The sequence below is a fragment of the Pseudorasbora parva genome, chromosome 8 (genome assembly GCF_024679245.1).
Source record: "Pseudorasbora parva isolate DD20220531a chromosome 8, ASM2467924v1, whole genome shotgun sequence".
NCBI classification, from domain to species: domain Eukaryota; kingdom Metazoa; phylum Chordata; class Actinopteri; order Cypriniformes; family Gobionidae; genus Pseudorasbora; species Pseudorasbora parva.
In genome coordinates this window covers 48,578,825-48,603,699 of record NC_090179.1, presented here as the reverse complement: position 1 = coordinate 48,603,699, position 24,875 = coordinate 48,578,825, and the positions used below count along the sequence as shown (strand labels likewise).

Here is a 24,875-nt window from a genome sequence, read left to right as displayed (position 1 = left end):
CATATTTGTGATATTTACCCCAGGGCGTTATGTCATTTTATAAAGGCCATTTTTTAAATCTTATTAAATGTATGCATTTCATGTTCAATTCTTACATTTGATTAATAAATGCAGTTATATTAGTAAGACACTAGGGCTTTTACCAATCAAATTAATTAATTTAAACTGCAAAAATAAAACAGCAATGAATAATGTTATGAGATTGATGTTCTAAATGTTTGAATATACAAATAAAAAAATGCAATGATACTTTTAAACATGAAACTAAACCGCCAATAGGTGGCAGCAAGTGATCGTCTTAATGAATGAGTTATTGAGTCGTTCATTCAAATGATTCATTCAAAACGCTGATTCATTCAGTTCAAAACACCGCGCTGAGTGTTGTTCCTTTGGAAACTATATTCGTTGGTGAAATCATAGTTGAAATAGAAAAAAAAAAGTTTTTTGAGTCTAAAATGTAAGTACCTAATGATGAATTATGCCACACAATTCACGATTGCAATGTAGCTATTTGAAATCGTTTAGATTGCTGCTCACTTGTTTTGATTTCTCCACGAATGTCTCACAAAGAGACAGGCAGCGCCAGCCTCAACGCGACTTTGTTACCAGAGATACACTCCATTATCAGTCGCTGTTTACATTGAATATAATAATAAATTAATTATTATCTGGTTATTTTAATGTTTTATTTGTCCTTTCGGGAAAGTAAACCCCTCTTTGATTTGTCCCAGACAAAGATAATGTGGAGCCCTTACAGTCAGCCCTGTGTGTTCATTCATGACTTCTCTCGTGCTTTAAAGCGGAGGTAATTGGTTCATGTCGTGAGGGCCGCGGTTTGTTTGAACCGAGGGCTACAGTGATCTGTGAATGTCACACCATAGACTGTTAAAAAATAGGTCACGCCACATTAGAGCATTTCCCATTATTATTGTTAACAACTTCACCCCCCACCCCCAAAAGAAAACTCATCGGATCTACATTCATTCAACTCCTTCAAGTTAACTGTATTAGTGGACTAAAGTAGGGAATAGTGAGGGTTTAGGGGGGCAATTTTGGATTCAACCCTGGAGAACGACAGATGACGTCAAATGCTGAGATTTTCTTCACTAATCAGCGATTTGTAAATCACGCACGAAAAATGAGAAATCTAGCCGAAATCTCTTTTTCTGTGCATTAATCTAAAATAAACAAAAAAGTATAAAGGGGTTGTTTGATTTTTTTTCTCTTTATTCCATTACAAATAGGAAATGAAATGATCAGATATGGTGCTCCGTTGGATTTTTCTGACATCCTTTACTCTTCCCTGATGACCTCTGGCCTACTTTCTGCAAGATCTGAATTTTAGAATATTGAATTTGATGATCTGAATTTTAGAATATTGAATTTGAAGATCTGAATTTTAGAATATTGAATTTGATGATCTGAATTTTAGAATATTGAATTTGATGATCTGAATTTTAGAACATTGAATTTGATGATCTGAATTTCAGAACATTGAATTTGATGATCTGAATTTTAGAATATTGAATTTGAAGATCTGAATTTCAGAACATTGAATTTGATGATCCGAATTTCAGAACATTGAATTTGATGATCTGAATTTTAGAATATTGAATTTGATGATCTGAATTTTAGAATATTGAATTTGATGATCTGAATTTTAGAACATTGAATTTGATGATCTGAATTTTAGAACATTGAATTTGATGATCTGAATTTTAGAACATTGAATTTGATGATCTGAATTTTAGAATATTGAATTTGATGATCTGAATTTTAGAATATTGAATTTGAAGATCTGAATTTTAGAATATTGAATTTGATGATCTGAATTTTAGAATATTGAATTTGATGATCTGAATTTTAGAATATTGAATTTGATGATCTGAATTTTAGAATATTGAATTTGAAGATCTGAATTTTAGAACATTGAATTTGATGATCTGAATTTTAGAATATTGAATTTGATGATCTGAATTTCAGAACATTGAATTTGGTGATCTGAATTTTAGAATATTGAATTTGATGATCTGAATTTTAGAACATTGAATTTGATGATCTGAATTTTAGAATATTGAATTTGATGATCTGAATTTCTTTTTCATCTGAAATCTTGAATCTGTATTTTCAAAAACTGAATATTTCCAGTCGATTAATTCAGAAAAAAATATCTGCTGTTTGAAAATACATGTCTAAACAATTTCAACATAAAAACATTTCATGTGTTCAATTTCAAAGGTTCTATATTCAACATTTAAAAAAATTCAAATTCAGAACTATGTAAAATGCAACATAATATTCAATTTTGTTAGATTACACTTGTCAATAATTCAGATTTATACAATTCAAATTCAGATCATTTTATCATATTTCTAGCTCCATACAAATCTAGTATTGTACTGAATGTCTGTATATTCAGCTCTTGCATACTGTAGTATTGCTAGAAAAGGTTAAAAAAAAAGTTGTAAAATCAAAGTGCTGAACTGGTTTATTTTGTACAGCTGGTTTGATCACATCATTAGAAATTAGTTTGAACAATTTAGAGTTGTGTGTAAACGATGACAACTGTGTTTTAGTTGTACCTAAACTTTTACCTGTCTTTTTTTTACTTTTAATGCGTTTAGTGCATCACAGTGCATCAGAATTGGGTCTAAACGCCTGAAATTGTTTAAGGTTTTACAGAAAGAGGACAAACTGGTTTAGGCTGTTGAGAATTTGGTTCAAAAAATGGGGTTTAGTGTGTTTTAACAATTCATAAAAACTGTAATGTGGTTCCTCTCCTAAAGAATGATCCCAGTAATCTAAAGGATTAAACTGAATTTGTTCTCTGTTCCAGTTCAGTCCAGCAGAAGAGCTCAAACCCAGAGTCCAGCTGTGTGTCTATGAAGAGTGACTGGTCTATGGGTGAGCCAATAGAGTTTAAGAGTGGAGACAAACGGCCTCATCTCAGGTATATCATCTCTATAAAAGTTATGCTTATAGTATTTATTTATTGTTTTTTAATTAGAAGCAAAATAAATGTAAGCTGAGATGCGCAGACCGATCGGCGGCTGACTTAAAGCAGTGCATTCTGGTTAGAAATGTTGTGGCAGTGACGTGTGCCATCAAAGCACCGCGAGAGCGATTCGAGAGCAGCGGCCGGTTCATTCTCCACAGCTTCTCTAGAGCGATGCACGAGCTCTGATGACGACACAGCTGTCCCACGATTGGCCAGATTCACCGCATGACGGCGGTCACGTGTGTTTCGTGTTTATTCTGAAATCTTCAGCTCCACTAATGCTCACTAATCTGCTTTTATAACAGTAAAACCTTGCGGGCGACGCTACGGGAAGCAGAAAGTGTCTGACTTCACGTGTCCGTTTGCAGCTCCTGCACGCGGCTTCTCTCGCCGATCGGTTACATCCAGCCACAGCCGATGTCCAACACACCACACTACAGACTATAGTTCGTTTTAGAGATTGGCCGATATGGGTCTTTATTAGTGGTGGGCCGTTATCGGTGTTAACGTGCTGCGTTAATGTGGGACTCTTATCGGGCGTTTAAAAAAAGAAATATGGCAGTTAATCTATTCTCGAAGTTGGGTTGGGAGCTGGGTCTATACTGCGCAAGCTATGATCACTTTCACTTTGATATTTTAGTGCGGATGTAGCCGAATTGCACTGTAGGGGGCGAGAACGAGTCTTCAAACCTGTGTATATGCCTACTGTGGAATTACCTCCACATTAAACGTCATGTGCAGACACGGATGCAGCTATGAAGCCGCAGGGTTTGCTTCAGGGAAAATGTATTTTTAAGAAGCTTCCCAATGGAAACCTTGACAAGACTAAAGGGTCCTGCACACTGTGCGATTTTTCAAAATCCTTTGCGAATGTTGCTTGTCAGACTGTACGACCATAATCCCTGATGTAAGCCATGTCACACTGTAGGATCTCGGTTATCATTAATGTCAGACTGTATGATAGTCAAGGCATCGACGATCGTCGTAGGAGAAGTCACACTGCAGGATTGTGCGGCAAATCTTCTAACACTGCCAGAATTTCATCTGAGGTAAGATTTGATCGCAGCGCTCATTAATCGGCTGCCGGTGAACATGTCAAACTAACGATCAGAGACTTCAGATTTTAGCCTAGGATCAGAGGAATCTTTTAGGATTTGCTAAATTTTTCTTAGACGGCCAAATCGTGGCCAAAATCGCACCGTGTGCTCCCGGCTTAAGGTTGTCTGCACCTTGTGCAATGCAGAATTAGTTTACTGTAGGAGTTCTTCCAGTCTCGAGTAACGCCTAAACCCACACTTTTTTTTTGTGTCATTCCACATGAAAAATTCAGCGGACTGTTTACATGAGACGTTATCTAAACCTCCGTCCTCTCCAGCAGCTGGAATGAGTTACCGGTCGCGATAGCTACTCTCATCGACCACCAGGACTTATACGCTTTTATAAAAGCTATTTATTGGTTGTAAAGTGTAATAATCATCTCTGAAAAATAAATTCTTCTGTCAGGCGCAGTTGAAGTAAAAAGTGCGTTGGACAAACGCTGTCATGATGAGTGTAGCCAGGCTATGTCTGTGTCATGAAAAGGTTTATCCACCCCTCTCAAACCGATTACAGTTCCATTCGGTTTGGGCATTTTTATTCCGATTGAGGTGTTTATATGGAGCATTTTCATTCGGATTGGAACGATTGCAGTTCTCCATGAAAACACACCTATTATTTGGGTAGCACACACATTCTGAAAGCCTTCGACAGAATTCAGATGAGCCATTTTAATCTAGATTAATCTATATTAATTCCAAAATGAATCTAGTTTAATCCAGATTTTAAAAAAATACTCTATGCCCAACTCTACTTTTTATATAATAAATAATTAGAGGTCAGGGCCAGCTGGTTTTTAAGGCTAATATCTTATATCTTGAAGTTTTCATCTTCCTGAGAACCAGAAAAAAAAGGTTTTGTGAATTTAGTTTTTTTTTTAAGGTCATTACATTTGAAGCATAAAAAACAAATGGATATTTTTGGGTTAAAAATGTATGTTGTTTGCTATATCCTCTGCTCTGTAGAGGACAACAGAAACCATTTATTGAGAAAATGTAAAAGACATGAAAAGGCAAAAGTTTTTTTTATTTTATTTATGCTATGTTTTTTATGATTTTTTTTTCAATAATGATTCTCATCTATGTTATTAAAGATATAGTCCTAACAGAATAATGATAAACATGCCCATAAGGGCTGGGTGATACGGTCCAAAAAAAATTATCACGATATAATTTTCCACATTAGCAGATATCGATAAATATCACGATAAATGTAAAACCTTTATTTCTTTAAAGTTTAAAGAAATAAATGTAAAACCTTTATTTCTTTAAAGTTTAAAGGCATATTTTTGATCATGTGTGAAAGATATAGAAAATAGACAGTTAACTGTGGTTTAAAACTATCCTTTATTGACAAAACATGACAAACACTTCCTAAACAGGTGAACAATTTATTAAAACAGGTCGATTTATTTATTACTAATAAAAGCAATATTAATAGAGTAGAATATTATTAATATAAATAGAATATAAAAAATAAATATCCATAGTCAAATCTAGAACTGAAATGATATAACATTTGGCTCTGCTGACTGCAAACGGAAAGTCAAAGTGTTTTAAAGATAATGTTTGTCAATAAAAAAAATATTAAAAAAAATCTTTCTGGTCAGCATGCCAAACCTTATAAATAATAACACTGACAATATAAATAAAATGAAAAGAAAAATCGCAACTGTGGTCAGCAGTTTTTTACTCGACACTATATATCAATAATATAATTATACTTAATTGTGTAAGTAGTAAAACAAAACGCAAACGGGCAAAAAAATGTGTTTTAACTTTAGAAACATTTTGAGTCCCCTCTCTCTTGCCTCACAGTGGATTAGTCCACCACGCATCTCACCGACACACACACACACACACACACCTCATCAACAGTGGGCTGGCCGGGAGAGAGTAGCCTACAAAGTTCAGGACAGGGGCGGAGAGGGGGGGTGGCTAATTGGGCTTAAGCCCCGAATGTTTTGTCAAAAGCCACAAATCTTTTAGTTAAAAAATAAATGAATACTTAAACGTTGCTTCATTTCCTCTCAGTCTTTCAGACTGGAGCGGCAAAAAATGAAACAAAAGCTCCGTGTGTGTGGCGGTCGGCAATGCAGCGCACATCACGCAGCTTGTTTGCCAAGGCCAACTGCCAATAAAAACTAACGAAGAAGAATATAGATCTTCTTCTTCGCCGTTGTCATCAGGGATTGGCGGGCTTTTGTATTTCACCGGCGCCGTGGTTAACTATAGTTAACATGGACACTACACATTTTTTAAAAGGAACACTAAGAAACTCAGCACTGAATAAAAACCCTGCCGTTTTGAGCGGGGAGATTATGATCGCGTTCAAGAGAGCAATAACTATATCTGTGATCGGCTACATTACTCACCGCTGCAAAAACATGTTGGAAATAATGCATTTGGTGCTCTCCAGGGAGCGAACACTAATCTGCCTCATCTGATCTGCCAGTATATTATTATAGTATCAGCTGAGGGTGCTTTTGCTTGCGTTTGAGTGTGTTTTGCAGAACCGGGCCTGAATGAAACCATGCTTCCTGCTCCAGGACAGCTTTGTGTCTCCGAGCATGGTGCTGTCTGTGAGCGGGGCCGAGTAACGTAGCCCTCAATCACACTACAGTGTTTGTGAGAGCTGCTGCCTTCTCCACCCCCACTCACAGAGTGAAATTCTCCGACTCCAAAACAGGAAAAATAAAACAGAACTTATAACATTTGGGCTAATATGTTAGCAAGCAATCTGCTGATATACAGTCCTTGAAGTAAACTGCAAGTAAGCAAACCTTCTACCAGCTGTAGCACTATGCCACTTTCTGACGGTTCTATGCTTTTTGTTTTTTCTTTCACTAAGTGAAGCAGCACTTCATAGTTTACAAGTCAAACATAGGAAATATATGGCTACAGGACTTTGAAATAGCAGAATTTAAGCTTTGTCTTCTAGGACTGATGATGAATCTTCCAAAAGTTTTGGCTTGGGGTCCTTCACATGTAGCAGCAGTTCCACCGCACCAAGAACACAGGGCAGAGTTTCCGCTAGAAAAAAATGGTGCCGGTCAAAGTGATCGGCAGAGGTTTCGTTTTCCGGACATTTTGATGATATGCCGGTCAACTATCGCCTCTTAATTAGTAAAGTTGAGGAAAAACTGAAAGCAGTTTATGTAACTCAAAAAAATGACATAATCAGGCCGTATATGCAGCATGTTTATTAGCCTAACTTTCAAATAGACGGAAAAAAAAACATGACCGTCCGATCAATCGTCAATCAACCAATTTTTTAAACTATGGTTTCTACATAGGCGTAATTTGCGGGTGGGACGGGTGGGACATCCCCCACCACTTTTTAAAACATCTTGCTTCACAGATGAACTTAACTAATACAAACAAAACATCTCTGGTTAACTAGAAGAGTATCATTTCATTCGTTTGTTAAATAAGAGGCGATCAGGTGCTCGTTGCCGCTGTTATCAGTGCTGCAGATTTCTCTCGCTGCTCGTGCAGTCTCCACACAGACGAGCGCTTTAATCTAACGCTTAACGCCGTTGCTTTATCTGATTCTGCAGCGAGAACCCCATCTCTGCAGGAACACTCGAGACAGGGATTACACAGGCGAGCTTGGCGAGCTTGGTCCGCTCTAGATACATTTCGCTGAAATCACATATGAGGACTTCGCAGGCTGTGGAGAATTGCAATCCTCCATAGCCATGGAGCACTGTCATGACAGCAAGGGCATCACGTCGCAGGCTTACGGTATCGATAAGAGGCAGTTTTAATCTGACAATTTGACCGAAAAGATTTCATTTTGTCAGACATTTAATTTTTTTCCTGGCCAATGTCCGGTAATTACGAGACAACGGAAACCCTGACACAGGGCTGCCCACGGATGTGCCTGATTTTAATCTGCACTACTAAACACAGATATCAGCTGCTGTAGATATATTAAAAATGACAAATATCAGCCCAATATATCGGTCAACCTCTAGTTGTTTTTAATTTGTTCATTTTGAATTCCTATTATCCAGCTTTTTTAATCATGCTTATCATTTGTAAAGTTATATCAAAATAATTGTCATCAAAGTTTGTGACAGTGAAACACCACTGAGTTACAGACATTACAGCAAAAGTGTTACAACATTCAGTGTTTTTGATAAAAGATGAATGCGTTTATATTAATATGGTTCCTCTCAAAGAATGATCCCTGTAATCTAAAGGATTAAACTGAATCTGTTCTCTGTTCCAGTTCAGTCCAGCAGAAGAGCTCAAACCCAGAGTCCAGCTGTGTGTCTGTGAAGAGTAACTGCTCTATGGAGCTGCCAATAATGTTTAAGAGTGGAGACAAACGGCCTGATCGCAGGTATATCATCTCTATAAAAGTTATGCTTATAGTATTTTATCTTGATCTTAATATTTGATTTGAAGTTGTTATTAACACAGAGCAGTGTAATGAGTTCAGATCCTGTAAGTTTCAGTCTATTAATGATGATCATTGTGCTCTTGTGTAAAGCTCTATGTATTGTATTGTTAATACATTCACACACTGTAAAAGCTGTTGGTCTGTTACTCAGTTAATGACACGATTACATCAATATCAGTGTGTCTGATTCTTTACCCTCTTCATTCTGATTTAAGGTCAAATCTTCAATCCAGAACAGTTAAAAACAAAACTGTGTTCACGCCTGAGATTCAACCTTAAGACTTTAATGAAAGCATGTGTCCTGGTTTCAGGTAAAATGTGGGACTTTTGTTGTGGTTTAATTTTAGGAGCTGCAATGACATCACACATCACTCAAACACATGATTAATGATTGAACATTTCAGAAACCATATGATGTTCTGTGTCCATTATTTTGTGATCTATGGCTCTTTACTTCTCTTACTTGTGTAATAATGTGGTATTTTAATATTACAGCCATGACTCTAAACCTGCTGAAGTCCTCGACACATTGAGATCAAATCTGAGGAAGAAGTTTGAGTGTTTGTGTGAGGGAATATCAAAGCAGGGAAACCCAACACTCCTGAATGAGATCTACACAGAGCTCTACATCACAGAGAGTGAAAGTGGAGAGATCAATAATGAGCATGAGGTGAGACAGATTGAGACACAGTCCAGGAGAGCAGAAACAGAGGACACACCGATCAAATGCAGTGACATCTTTAGACCTTTACCTGGACAAGACAAACCCATCAGAACTGTGCTGACAAAGGGAGTCGCTGGCATTGGAAAAACAGTCTCTGTGCAGAAGTTCATCCTGGACTGGGCTGAAGGGAAACAGAATCAGGACGTCCAGCTCATATTTCCACTTCCTTTCAGAGAGCTCAACTTTATGAAGGACAAAACACTCAGTCTTTCAGATCTTCTTCATGTCTTTTTCCCTGAAACCAAAGATATGGAAATATCCAGTGATCAGTATAAAGTGTTGTTCATCTTTGATGGTCTGGATGAGTGTCGTCTGTCTCTGGATTTTCAGAGCGATGTGAGGTTGTGTGATGTGACTGAATCAGCCTCAGTGGACGAGCTGCTGACGAACCTCATTGCGGGGAATCTGCTTCCCTCGGCTCTCATCTGGATCACCTCCAGACCCGCAGCAGCTCATCTCATCTCCTCTGAGTGTGTCCATCGAGTGACAGAGGTACGAGGCTTCAGTGACCCAGAGAAGGAGGAATACTTCAGGAAGAGAATCAGTGATTGGCGTCTGGCCGACAGGATCATCTCACACCTGAAGTCATCAAGGAGCCTCTTTATAATGTGTCACATCCCAGTTTTCTGCTGGATCTCAGCCACTGTTCTGGAGAAGATGATGAGTGAAGCAGAGACTGGAGAGATTCCCAAGACTCTCACTCAAATGTACACACACTTCCTGATCCTTCAGACCAACATCAAACATGAGAAGGACTATGAGAAGAAAGTGAAAGATGAAGACATGATTGTCAAACTGGGGAAACTGGCGTATCAGCAGCTTGTGAAAGGAAACCTGATCTTCTATGAGGAAGACCTGAGAGAGTGTGGCATTGATGTGACAGAAGCATCAGTGTACTCAGGATTGTGCACTCAGATCTTCAGAGAGGAGTTGGGCTTGTATCAGGGGAAAGTCTTCTGCTTTGTTCATCTGAGCCTTCAGGAACATCTAGCGGCTCTATATGTGCATCTCTCCTTTATAAACAAGAACATCAATGTGTTTGACCAGATCACCAAACCAACTAATGGAGACACAGCTTCACTATCTGATCTCCATCAGAGAGCTGTGGATGAGGCTTTAGACAGTAAAAATGGCCATCTGGACCTTTTCCTTCGTTTCCTTCTGGGTCTGTCAGTGGAGTCTAATCAGAGTCTCTTACAAGAACTGAAGACACAGACAGGAAACAGCTCTCACAACAATAAGAAAACAGTCGACTATATTAAAGAAAAGATCAGTGAGAATCCCTCTCCAGATAAATACATCAATCTGTTTCACTGTCTGAATGAACTGGGTGATCTTTCACTGGTGAACGAAGCTCAACCTCATACGAGCCGTGGAGGATTACGTGCTGTGAAACTCTCCTCATCTCAGTGGTCAGCTTTAGTTTTTGTGTTGTCCTCAGAGCGGACGATGCAGGAGTTTAACCTGAGCGGATTAATTGGATACGGAAATGATGAGTAAGTAACACTGTGTTCAATCATTACAGTCTAAAACATTATGACCAAAGAGAAACACAGAGATCAGAGGTGTTTAAATCACGGGGCACATATTGATTTCTGGGATATTGTTCATAATTTGCAGGTGTTTCTCAAACGGAGGCTGTGTCCTAGTAAGGCTGCAGATCTCGACGGCCACGTCATCAAGCACCTCTGAAGGCCGTCTCAGTTTGAAGGATCCTTTGTTTCGCATCTTTAATTCAGCTCAATCACCCACAATCCTTTGCACACATTCACATTCATGAAAAAGACCTGCTGGAGAACGAGTCGGCCCTGAGCTTATCTGAGGTCATTATGAAATGTAAGACACAAATAATGTTTCCAGAGATGAAGGCACGTTATCTTTTAGTTTTGGTGTAAATGAATCACTCGACACTAAACTGCCAATAATGTGAGCCACTGGAGACACAGACGGCTCTCATTCACTGTATTGCATTCATAGAAAAGCCAGTTAATATAAAGATTTTTAATAGTCAGCTTTATTTATATAGTGTTTTTACAATGACGATTGTTTCAAAGCACATTTTGCTGAACGATAAATTGGCCAAGAAATTATTGCAATAAACGAAAATATTTCTGTTCTGAGAATTTTCATCCAAAATAATGATAATGGCGTAATAATGCAGGTACACCTTTTCAAATATCAATAAACTTTTATTTCTAAAGACTATTTAACACTGAATGCGGAAATCGTTTTAAAAATCCACAATAAATGAACAAAACAACCAAAAACATTAAAAGCAACGGACTCTCAGTCTGTTAACAAAAAATTCACTTGAATAAATACCAGAAACAATTAATAAAATGGATGAAAACTGCAACGGATGATTGTGTTTTAGGTGCATATTAAGGGCGGCACGGTTCACCAAACCCATGGTTCGGTTCGTATCACGGTTTTAGGCTCACGGTTTTCAGTTCTGTATGGTTCTTGTTGTAGTTTTTTCTTTTAATCGTTAACACTCCAGAAATTTACTTCATCATATGATATTATCCACAATTTAGGATTCAGTATTAAAAAAATGGTTATATCATGTAATCATGCACAAACTGAACTTGACTTGACCATCTCTGAGGAAAGCTAGGGGAGATTTTAGGTGAGACAGCAAGAGAGAAGACATTGATGACATGCTTTTCATTTATTTGGACAAAAAGGAGAATGTTTATTGCTATCTCTACAGGAACGTATGTGCCTTTAGCACACAAAGATTGAACTGAAGAATTAACTTGCATTTATCAAACGGCCAACTTCAGTGTAGCTTTAAGCCTTGTTTAAACTCCACACGAGACCCCATTTCGCTTGGCTGTGTGCACAGAAAAATTTGTAACTGCGTGCGGCTCCGGAACCGAAGAAGCTCGAGTTCCAGGCGAATCTGGCCGAGCATGACGTCTCATCAAGCCGGAACCCAGTCTGCGTGTTTAGTATACACACATCCGGCAAAAACACTGAAGTAAAGCAGCACCACCATTACTGCGTGCCTTGTGTAGTGGGTTTTCTTCTGCGTTGTGTTTAATTGTTTTTTTATTTTTAGACGAATAATAATAAGAGCCCACACGATGATGCAGTTGGAATGGTTCTCTTATTTGTACGATTGAGGGTTTCTCTGTGTCAAAACAAAACAGACACCATCAGACACAATCCATCAACATCTCTGGTCTAGCTGTGCCTCTCTCCATGACATCCAGCGAAAGAGAGCATAACATACAGTAAGAATTAGAGAAACAATTACAATAATAAGAGAAAACAAAAAAATAATAATAAAAAGTACGGAAGAATACAAGAAAGATACTAATGATCCATTTACATACCTGTGTCAAAACAAAACAGACACCATCAGACACAATCCATCAACATCTCTGGTCTAGCTGTGCCTGTCAATCATCACATAATGTCTCAATGTAAATACATATGCAAGAAAATGCATTTAACTTATGGATCATTAGAGATAAACAAATACATGGATCGTATGGATCATTAGAGATAAACAAATACAACACATTCACAAATGTACTCAACTCAAGTACTCAAGTAACATGAATGGAAATTTAACTTCATAAAATGCATAGTTCTATAACAAACCGCGATCAGCATATCGCACATGCAACAGCGGCCATTACTAAACTTCATAAATCCATTAAATGTACTCTTAACATTCTTACTTCCAGCGAAAGAGAGAGCGCGCACGGAAATTACATCAGTTTTCACCTCACACTTGCGCATGACGTCACTTACGTATAGTACGTTTTTAACTTTTTACAATTGCACAAATAAATCCGTAAAACAAAAACCCAAAATACAAATATACAAATATAAAGAAACGAAAACACTTTGTAAATTACAAGCATATTATGCTTATAATCACATGACTATGGTTCAGACTTTTCTTCCAAAACGAATTTCAAAATAAAAGTTAATCCAAAAATAATAGTAAAGTACTACTTATTTCAATAATCTAGTGTAACAACATTCACTCGTTACACTGCTGAGTTTTGGCCACTGCCTGACATCATATACCCAATGTTCCCTTTCACCAGACATTTCATTTCATGAGCAGGATCCGCTTTCATTGAAATGTCACTAGAGGGCGCCGGCAAGTGTCACACTGTCACACTTCACAGGCACACAGTAATGGCGGCAGGCAAGATGGCGGCGCCCATAGAGTTCACGGCGGATTTGTGTATAAACACCTTCCCAAACGGATGAGGCGCAGGCACAGTCAGCGAGAGAGACGAGGAAAACAAACAAGAATGCAAATGGAAATTATCACGGCCGGAAAAATGATCGAGCTCATTTATTTTTATTGTGCGATTTATTGATTTATTGACTATTGCGACAGGCCTAATGTTATCAGCTCATTTCACACCATAGAGTTTGTGGCCTGACCATTATTCACCTCTGATATTAATTATTATTTTTATTATCATCATTAATAATTAACTTATTTTTTATCTTTATGTTCAAACAGTGACAGAGTAAACACAGCAGATGAAGTTCTTCAGAAGCTGCTGCCTGTGGTTACAGCGACTAGAACAGCTGTGTAAGTAACACTGAGAACAATCATCTGTGTGTGTGTGTGTGTGTGTGTGTGTGTGTGTGTGTGTGTGTGTGTGTGAGCGTGCATGGTTACAGCAACTAGATCAGCTGCATAAGTAACACTGAGAACAATCATCTGTGTGTGTGTGTGTGTGTGTGGTTACAGCAACTAGATCAGCTCTGTAAGTAACACTGAGAACAATCATCTGTGTGTGTGTGTGTGTGTGGTTACAGCAACTAGATCAGCTGCGTAAGTAACACTGAGAACAATTATCTGCGTGTGTGTGTGTGTGTGTGTAGCTCTAATGTGCTGTAATATGGTGTGTGTGTGTGTGTGTGTGTGTAACTCTACTGTACTGTAATATAGTTTGTGTGTGTGTGTGTATGTGTGTGTGTGTGTGTGTGTGTGTAACTCTACTGTACTGTAATATAGTTTGTGTGTGTGTGTGTATGTGTGTGTGTGTGTGTGTGTGTGTGTGTAGCTCTACTGTGCTGTAATATATATAGTGTGTGTGTGTGTGTGTGTGTGTGTGTGTGAGGGACCGAACAGTCCAAGAGAGGCAAATCATAAAAAATAGTTTCCAAAAGAATATTTAATCAATCCAAGCTGTTACACAAAGATTCAAAAAAAAAAAAAAACTAAAGTCAAAATAATCAAATCAAATATTTCGGCCTATAAAGGAGGCCAACAGAACAAAACTAAACTCAAATAACTTAATATATTTGAAACCAACCTGAACTGACCTACAAAGAGAACATTTGGGCCGCATTTATACCAGTGGACTAATCCATATTAAACACACAGGGGGGAGGGGAGACAAACCACAAACTTATATCTAAATACAATCAAATTTCACAGGCCAGGCCAATGATCAAAATAAACCTAAACTCCTGTTACATCAATATAGAACCAAAGGAAAGAAACAAGACATTAACTTAATAAACCTAATATCAAAACATCCCATTCCCCCCCCCCCCACAGTCTATCTGTTGATTGGTAGTGGCAAGCGGAACCAAAATGGCAGACGAAGCAGCAGGCCGGTCCTTTGCCTGCACGGACAGCGTACCGGAAGTCCCCGCTCACCACCAGCAGCGCCGACTCACCGCAGCTCAATGGTAACTTAAACTCAAAGAAATCAATATTAATGCGTGTACAACCCCCAAATGATGTACTACAAGCGCAAATAAATATCTAACTGAAGCATTAAGTGTCCGTGTTTTATTATCGAGCTGAAAATTATACATACTGAATCATTAAGTGAAAGAACAGAAATACTACCCTATAAATTAACTAAACAGTGTGAGTGTGAGTGTGAGTGTGAGTGCGACACATTACCGCTCATTGATGTGTGGCTGCCTCGTGGGCCATCACATACTCCCTCCCTTTACCAATGTCACTGGCACAGCGGGAAAGATAATCCGCAGTCAGGTTCTCTTTGCCAGGGACATGCTGAATGGTAAAGCGAAAGGGCTGCAGGGCCAGACTCCAACGAGTTATTCGGCTGTTGGTGTCTTTCATTTCATGAAGCCACTTCAAAGCCTTGTGGTCAGTCTCCAGGACAAATTCCCGCCCCAAGAGGTAATACTTTAAAGAGTCCAAAGCCCACTTTATCGCCAAACATTCCTTCTCCACAATAGAATAACGGGTTTCTCTGGGGAAGAGCTTGCGGCTAAGAAAGGCAATGGGTCGGCGAGCACCAGAATGACCCTGCAATAATACAGCTCCCAGTCCTCTATCTGAAGCATCTGTCTGAAGAATGAAAGTTTGATTAAAATCCGGATTATGCAATTCAGAATTCCTGCTCAAGGCCGTACGAATGTCCTGGAATGCTGCCTCTGCTTGTTTCGTCCATCGGACCTGGTTGGGACACCTTGAACCCACCATATCAGTCAAAACTGCCGCTCTGTTAGAGAAGTCAGGGATAAATTTGTTATAAAACCCAGCCATGCCCAGGAAGGATCGCAGCTCCTTGCGAGTCTGTGGCTGAGGGCACCTCTCGATAGCCTGGACCTTGTCCACCTGAGGCCTTATCACCCCCCCACCAATGACAAAGCCCAGGTATTCTGTCTCGGCCTTTGCAATGGCACATTTTTGCGGATTAACTGTCAACCCCGCCCTCTGAAGACGGTGCAGCACCTCCTGGATGTGTTGCAAATGTTGCTCCCACGTGTTGCTGTAAATCACCACGTCATCCAGATATGCAGCGGAAAAGGTCAACCCTCGTAAAACATGGTCCATGAGTCTTTGGAAACTAGCAGGGGCCCCGTGCAATCCAAAAGGAAGGACCCGGAAATGGAATAACCCCCATGGGGTCTTGAAGGCAGTCAGCTCTCGGGACTGGGAAGTCAAAGGTATCTGCCAGTACCCCTTGGCAAGGTCAATGGTTGTCAACAATTGAGAATTACCCAGGCGATCAGTGAGGTCACCTATACGAGGAGTTGAGTAGGCATCAAATTTGGTCACAGAGTTAAGGTAACGGAAGTCTATACAAAACCTTATGGAGCCATCCTTTTTTGGAACAAGAACCACCGGGTGGCACCATTCACTTCTGGAGGGTTCTATGACCTTCAACCTCAACATCAAATCCACTTCCTTCCTTAGTGACTCTTGCAAACGCTCAGGAACCCGATAACTCCTCCTCCTCACAACGTCATGTTCTACTAGCGTGGTGTACCCCGGATATTCCGAGAAGACCCCTGACGGACAGAGGGCCCTCACCTCAAGCTGGTGCTGTGCTGACAAATGATCCAGCCTCACATTCCCTAGAGCAGGCTGGGGTAGGTATTGATCATCAGAGTCTTCCTCTTCCTCCACTTGCCTTATCATCAAACTCTGTGACGGCATATCAGGACGAGAAACCCATTGCTTAAGAAGGTTAATATGCAGCCTTCGCGTAGGACCATCTGAGCCGGACAGGGAAACTTCATAAGTGGTAGGGCCCAATTTCCTCCTGATCTCAAATGGGCCCTGCCATTTAGCCAGCAATTTACTTTCCTTGCTGGGCAGCATCACCAACACCTTCTGACCAGGCTCAAAACTTCGCTCACGGGCGGACTGATCATACCAGGTTCTCTGTCTGGTTTGTGCTTCAGCCAGATGAGATTGGGCCAAAGCGGTCATCCGCTCCAAGCGTTCTCGCATCTGCACCACATAGGACACCACATTCATCGGCTCATTCTTTCTCTGGCCTCCCTCCCACATTTCTCGAAGCAGAGCAAGGGGACCTCTCACCTCATGTCCATATAGAAGTTCAAATGGAGAAAACCCTGTCGATGATTGGGGCACCTCTCTATAGGCGAACAGGAGATAGGGGAGCCATTGGTCCCAATCTTTGCCGGATTCACAAACAAACTTGCGTAACATCTGTTTGAGGGTCTGGTTGAACCTCTCGGTGAGCCCATCTGTCTGGGGGTGGTAAGGAGTTGTTCTCAGACTCTTGATGCCCAGCAATGTGTACACCTGCTTCAAAAGGGTAGACAAAGTTAGTCCCTTGATCTGTCAACATCTCACAAGGAAATCCAACTCTAGAGAACAGTTGCACCAGACAGGTTGCTACATACTTTGCTTTTATGGACCGCAAAGGAAACACCTCTGGATACCTGGTAGCATAGTCAGTTACAACAAGCATAAACCGGTTACCTGAGCTACTTTTCTCAACCGGCCCGACCACATCCATCCCCAGCCTTTCAAACGGCGTACCTATGATGGGAAGTGGTTGGAGAGGAACCCGACACGGGCCTTGTGCAGAAACCTTTTGACACACTGGGCAACTCCTACAATATTGGGTTACCTCTGCCTTCAAGCCGGGCCAGTAAAAATGCCTTCTAATCCTTGAAAGAGTTTTAGATTTCCCCAGGTGTCCAGCCCAGGGAATGGAATGGCCCAGGGCAAGGATAGCATTGCGGACACCGTGTGGTACCATCAGCTGTGTCCCAGTCCTAAACTGACGGTAAAGGATTCCATGTTCAATGAAGAAACTTCCCCTGTTGCAGTCAGTGTCAATAGTTCCTGCCTCCTCTTGCTTTGCCCTCTCCCAAAATGGGACGAGGCTGGCATCCTCCTGTTGCAACTGAACAATGTTAGTCGGCAGCTTAAATTCTAGGGGACAGTCAGAGACAGAATAAACTGGCATTTTAGAAGCATTATACTTAATTTTTTCCAACCTTTTCTGTCGACAGGTTTTCCTGGGCTTTGCAGACTTGACAGTTTCTATCTCATTGTCAAAGAAAGGTAAGGCTCTAAGCGACTGCTCTCCTTCTTCCCCTTGACTTGCTCTTGAGCGAGTGATGACCATATTACAGGAGAGTACTGGCTGTAACAAGTCCCAGAGCACTGGCAAGTCATGTCCCAAAACCACCGGAAATGGTAGGTTGTCGGCCACACCCACATTTAGGAGATATGTTTGTTCTTTCACCTTTAAATACACCTCTGCCGTAGGCAGCAGCTTTTCATCACCATGAACACAGCGGATTGATTTTTCCCTACTGAAGTTGAGTAAATTAGACGGGATATGCTTGTGATGTACAAGGGTCTGATCACTTCCAGTGTCAACCAGGGCCTGCAGCTCTCTTCCATTTACCTCCACGGTGGTCGTCGGTGGCAACCAGTCGCCAGTCACCGGTGGACTCGTGCGACCCCTGGGCACATAACACAGATGAGTTGTCTTCGCAGAATTTTTAGGGCACATAGGTTTTGTATGGCCTTCCTGACCACACAAATAACAGATGGGCACTTTCCTCTGGGGTTTAAACGGAGTCGAAAAAACCAGTCCTCCTCCCGGAGGCTTACCAGCACTGGGGAAACTTCTCTGGGTTTGCTGATGGAGGCTTTGTCTATGATCATCCTTGCTCGTTTTCCACACCCATGGCTGGTTCCTCCTCCGTGCGGCCACGAACACGTCAGCCAGCGTTGCCGCTTGGGCAGCAGTCTTAGGGTCATGCTCCCGGATCCACACCTGGAGCTCAGAGGAAAGCATTCTCAGAAATTGTTCAAGAATTATTATTTCACCAACCTCCTCCACTGTTTTACCCCGTGGCTGGACCCACTTCCCATAGAGTTCTTTCAATCGCACATATAATTCTTTAGGACTCTCCAGAGGTTCAACCTCCAGAGCATGGAACTGTTGTCTATAGGTTTCTTGATTTATGTCATATTTTCTTAAGATTGCTGATTTCACCTCCTCATAGTCAAGTGCCTTCTCACTATCCATATGGACATACGCCGCTCTGGCCTTCCCCGTCAAGAGTGGAATTAAACGGAAGGGATAGTCCATTAAAATGGACTAATCCATATTAAACACACAGGGGGGAGGGGAGACAAACCACAAACTTAAATCTAAATACAATCAAATTTCACAGGCCAGGCCAATGATCAAAATAAACCTAAACTCCTGTTACATCAATATAGAACCAAAGGAAAGAAACAAGACATTAACTTAATAAACCTAATATCAAAACATCCCATTCCCCCCCACAGTCTATCTGTTGATTGGTAGTGGCAAGCGGAACCAAAATGGCAGACGAAGCAGCAGGCCGGTCCTTTGCCTGCACGGACAGCGTACCGGAAGTCCCCGCTCACCACCAGCAGCGCCGACTCACCGCAGCTCAATGGTAACTTAAACTCAAAGAAATCAATATTAATGCGTGTACAACCCCCAAATGATGTACTACAAGCGCAAATAAATATCTAACTGAAGCATTAAGTGTCCGTGTTTTATTATCGAGCTGAAAATTATACATACTGAATCATTAAGTGAAAGAACAGAAATACTACCCTATAAACTAACTAAACAGTGTGAGTGTGAGTGTGAGTGCGACACATTACCGCTCATTGATGTGTGGCTGCCTCGTGGGCCATCACAGTGTGTGTGTAGCTCTACTGTGCTGTAATATAGTGTGTGTGTGTGTGTGTGTAGCTCTACTGTGCTATAATATGGTGCGTGTGTGTGTGTGTGTGTGTGTGTGTGTGTGTAGCTCTACTGTGCTGTAATACAGTGTGTGTGTGTGTGTGTGTGTGTGTGTGTGTGTAGCTCTACTGTGCTGTAATATAGTGTGTGTGTGTGTGTGTGTAGCTCTACTGTGCTGTAATATGGTGTGTGTGTGTGTGTGTGGCTCTACTGTGCTGTAATATGGTGTGTGTGTGTGCATGTGTGGCTCTACTGTGCTGTAACATGGTGTTTGTGTGTGCGTGTAGCTCTACTGTGCCGTAATGTGTGTGTGTGTGTGTGTGGCTCTACTGTGCTGTAATATTGTGGTTGTGTGTGTGGCTCTACTGTGCTGTAATATGGTGTGTGTGTGTGTGGCTCTACTGTGCTGTAATATGGTATGTGTGTGTGTGGCTCTACTGTGCTGTAATATAGTGTGTGTGTGTGTGGCTCTACTGTGCTGTAATATGGTGTGTGTGTGTGTGTGTGTGTGTGTGTGTGTGTGTGTGTGTGTGTGTGTGTGTAGCTCTACTGTGCTGTAATATGGTGCGTGTGTGTGTAGCTCCACTGTGCTGTAATATGGTGTGTGTGTGTGTAGCTCCACTGTGCTGTAATATGGTGTGTGTGTGTGTGTGTGTGTGTGTAGCTCTACTGTGCTGTAATATGGTGCGTGTGTGTGTAGCTCCACTGTGCTGTAATATGGTGCGTGTGTGTGTAGCTCCACTGTGCTGTAATATGGTGTGTGTGTGTGTGGCTCTACTGTGCTGTAATATGGTGTGTGTGTGTGTGTGTGTGTAGTTCTACTGTGCTGTAATATGGTGCGTGTGTGTGTAGCTCCACTGTGCTGTAATATGGTGCGTGTGTGTGTAGCTCCACTGTGCTGTAATATGGTGTGTGTGTGTGTGTGTAGCTCTACTGTGCTGTAATGTGGTGTGTGTGTGTAGCTCTACTGTGCTGTAATATGGTGTGTGCGTGTGTGTGTGTGTGTGTAGCTCTACTGTGCTGTAATATGGTGTGTGTGTGTGTAGCTCTACTGTGCTGTAATATGGTGAGTGTGTGTGTGTAGCTCTACTGTGCTGTAATATGGTGTGTGTGTGTGTGTGTGTGTGGCTCTACTGTGCTGTAATATTGTGGTTGTGTGTGTGGCTCTACTGTGCTGTAATATGGTGTGTGTGTGTGTGTGTGTGTGTGTAGCTCTACTGTGCTGTAATATGGTGTGTGTGTGTAGCTCTACTGTGCTGTAATATGGTTTGTGTGTGTGTGTAGCTCTACTGTGCTGTAATATGGTGTGTGTGTGTCTGTGTGTAGCTCTACTGTGCTGTAATATGCTTTGTGCGTGTGTGTGTGTGTAGCTCTACTGTGCTGTAATATGGTTTGTGTGTGTGTGTGTGTGTAGCTCTACTGTGCTGTAATATGGTGTGTGTGTGTGTGTTTGGCTCTACTGTGCTGTAATATGGTGTGTGTGTGTGTGGCTCTACTGTGCTGTAATATGGTGTGTGTGTGTGTGTGTGTAGCTCTACTGTGGTGGAATATAGTGTGTGTGTGTGTGTGTGTGTGTGTGTGGCTCTACTGTGCTATAATATGGTGTGTGTGTGTGTGTGTGTGTGTAGCTCTTCTGTGCTGTAATATGGTGTGTGTGTGTGTGTGTGTGTGTGTGTGTAGCTCTACTGTGATGTAATATGGTGTGTGTGTGTGTGTGTGTAGCTCTACTGTGCTGTAATATGGTGTGTGTGTGTAGCTCTTCTGTGCTGTAATATGGTGCGTGTGTGTGTGTAGCTCTACTGTGCTGTAATATTGTGTGTGTGTGTGTAGCTCTTCTGTGCTGTAATATGGTGCGTGTGTGTGTGTAGCTCTACTGTGCTGTAATATTGTGTGTGTGTGTGTGTGTAGCTCTACTGTGCTGTAATATGGTGCGTGTGTGTGTAGCTCCACTGTGCTGTAATATGGTGTGTGTGTGTGTGTGTGTGTAGCTCTACTGTGCTGTAATATGGTGTGTGTGTGTGTGTGTGTGTGTGTGTGTGTAGCTCTACTGTGCTGTAATATGGTGTGTGGGTATGTAGCTCTACTGTGCTGTAATATGGTGTGTGTGTGTGTGTGTGTGTGTGTGTGTGTGTGTGTGTGTAGCTCTACTGTGCTGTAATATGGTGTGTGTGTGTGTGTGTGTGTGTGTAGCTCTACTGTGCTGTAATATGGTGTGTGTGTGTGTGTGTGTGTGTAGCTCTACTGTGCTGTAATATGGTGTGTGTGTGTGTGTGTGTGTGTGTGTGTGTGTGTGTAGCTCTACTGTGCTGTAATATGTTTCGTGTGTGTAGCTCTACTGTGCTGTAATATGGTGTGTGTGTGTGTGGCTCTACTGTGCTGTACTATGGTGTGTGTGTGTGTGGCTCTACTGTGCTGTACTATGGTGTGTGTGTGTGTGGCTCTACTGTGCTGTAATATGGTGTGTGTGGCTCTACTGTGCTTTAATATAGTGTGTGTGTGTGTGTAGCTCTACTGTGCTGTAATATAGTGTGTGTGTATGTGTAGCTCTACTGTGCTGTAATATTGTGGTTGTGTGTGTGGCTCTACTGTGCTGTAATATGGTGTGTGTGTGTGTGTGTGTGTGGCTCTACTGTGCTGTAATATGTGTGTGTGTGGCTCTACTGTGCTGTAATATGGTGTGTGTGTGTGTGTGTGTGTGTGTGTGTGTGTGTGTGTGTGTGTGTGTGGCTCTACTGTGCTGTAATATGGTGTGTGTGTGCATGTGTGGCTCTACTGTGCTGTAATATGGTGTGTGTGTGTGTGTGTGTGTGTGGCTCTTCTGTCCTGTAATATGGTGCGTGTGTGTGTAGCTCTACTGTGCTGTAATATGGTGTGCTTGTTTTTGTGACATATCAGGACAAAAATGTGTATAATAACATGTGTATGACACAGGTATTACAGAAAATGGTGACATATCAGGACATTACCCCATGTCCCCACTTTTCAAAATGCTTATAAATCATACAGGAGGAGTTTTTTTTGAAAAAGTAAAAATGCAGAATGTTTCCTGAGAAGGGTAGGTTTAGGGGCAGTGTAAGGGGATAGACAATACGGTTCTGTACAGTATAAAACCCATTACGCCTATGGAATGTCCCCACAATTCACAAAAACAAACGTGTGTGTGTGTGTGTGTGTGTTAGGGCTGTCAACGAATATTCTAAATTCTGAATATATATTTGAATAGTTTTTAAAAAAATGTATTTCGAAGGTGAAAATTAATGTTCGAATAAAAAAATAATAAAAAAAAACGGAATAAATCCCCCGCCGCTGTAGTAGAGGTGTGGCTGTCTGCTTTGCGAGCGAGTGCCTGAGGGTTCATGGACAGGTCAATGGAGTCGCACTGTCACTGCTGAAAGTTGACGCGTCTTGAAGGGAAGATGGCAGAAAGTGCAGAGCCCAACTCGACCACAGCAGAGAAAGAGATTTTAACTCCATAATCTAAAGCCATGTCTGGAAGTACGCTGGATTTTGGTCGGCAGGAGGTAAAATTGTTGAACCGCGAGATAGTTATATGCAAGTGATGTAAGATACAGTTAGCATACCATGCCTCATTTTATTTAACGTTAAATAGAAACATTACTAAAATTTAGGCTACTGTACTGACTGAAGAGATATTGCATGAATGAAGGATAAATGCACTGCTTCACTGCTGTGATTATTCACCATGGGAAGGAAAAAGCTCCATGTTTAGCACAGCACAGCTCGCTCAGAGCACTCAGTATGCTGAGAGAGAGAGAGAGAGAGAGAGAGAGAGAGAGAGAGAGAGAGAGAGAGAGAGAGAGAGAGAGAGAGAGAGAGAGAGAGAGAGAGAGAGAGAGAGAGAGAGAGATTTTGAAAAATACTTTATTTACAAATCACCAAAAAAATACTGTTTTACAAAAACAGATTTTGTTTTTAAGATTTTCACATCACAATTTATGGGATTCTTTGTTTTTTTTTACATTCCCCTTTTTCACACAAAATTAAACACACAAAAATAATTCATCATCAACAACTGTACACAAAGCATCACAAATACACCATTTCAAATCAAAAGTAGAAAGGTCACACATAGCCTTGTGATATCTAAAATCAATCCGAATTCTTGCTTTAAGTACAGACTAAAAAATAACAACAACATCATCATTGCTTCTTTGTTCAATTTTACTCTTTCTACTCATGTAGATCGCCATTTTAGCTTGCCCAAGAATAAAATTCAATAATTGAAAGATAACACGCTTTTTTTGTACATATTTAAAAACAAAAATGAAAGTTTCAGGATAAAAACATACATTAAATTTGGTACACAATTCCTTCAGCACTTCAATCAACGGATCAAGTCTGGAACACTGCATAAACGCATGAAAAACAGTCTCTTTTTGAGGACAGAACGGACAACCCGCATTATTATCAGAATGATCAAAGGTTCATTAAGCAGCCAAAAAATGGAATGACAATTTTCATTCCTCTGAACATGAAAAAAACTCCAAATCTTGAAAACATGCTGATAAAAAGATGACAACTTTGAAAGATCCAGGCACTTAGGGTCCATTAAAAATAAAGGTTTATCCAGTCCAAGGTTTCCCACAGTCCTAAGTAAAGCACAACCAATCGCCCTCCAGCTTACATTTATAGGTCCATCAAGAAGTCTTTGTAAGAAAAGCAGCCGAAAAGCTGCAATTCTGCTCTGGATATGAACCAGTCCTTATCTCCCTTCTTCCTTGGGTAAAAATAAAATACTCTGAGGAATCCAATGGAGCTTGTCCCAAAAAAAGTCAACAAACACTGCTTGAATCTCAGCTATCAACTTCACAGGAGGATCGATACAAACCAATTTATGCCATAAAAGTGAAGCCACCAAATTATTTACAATGTGTTCTTCCCCTATAAGACAAGTTTGGTAGAATCCATCTCCATTTGTCTAAACCACCTTTAACTTTTTGCAAAACCCCATCCCAATTTTTTTGTACAACATCGTCATCTCCCAAAAAAAACTCCTTCAGGAAGAATTGGTCTCCCTTCATTCCAGTCCCCTAATAAAAAAGCTTCACTTTTTTTGCAAAGTCTTCTATCAGTCTAGATTAAACATGTATGTCATTTTGTTTATTAATCATTACTATAAGATCATCGGCATAAGCTGATAAGCAAACATTAACAT

General features: G+C 40.7%; 2 protein-coding genes across 2 annotated transcripts in view; both read left to right on the top strand.

The window, feature by feature from the left end:
* LOC137084932 (ribonuclease inhibitor-like) overlaps window positions 1–24,875 on the top strand; it is a 318,165-nt gene that overhangs the window by 245,742 nt on the left and 47,548 nt on the right. The gene's annotated exons all lie outside the window — the stretch shown is intronic.
* Window positions 8,798–13,801, top strand: LOC137084579 (NLR family CARD domain-containing protein 3-like). Its single transcript, XM_067450870.1, has 3 exons — window positions 8,798–8,814; window positions 8,999–10,723; window positions 13,726–13,801. The coding sequence occupies exons 1-3, from the start codon at window positions 8,798–8,800 to the stop codon at window positions 13,799–13,801; spliced, it is 1,818 nt and encodes a 605-aa protein (XP_067306971.1).

What these genes read in the sequence shown, in the direction of transcription:
- LOC137084579 (XM_067450870.1), top strand. An exon ending in ATTGGATACGGAAATGATGA is followed by an intron (nt 10,724 to 13,725) that starts GTAAGTAACACT and finishes ATGTTCAAACAG; the next exon opens with TGACAGAGTAAACACAGCAG.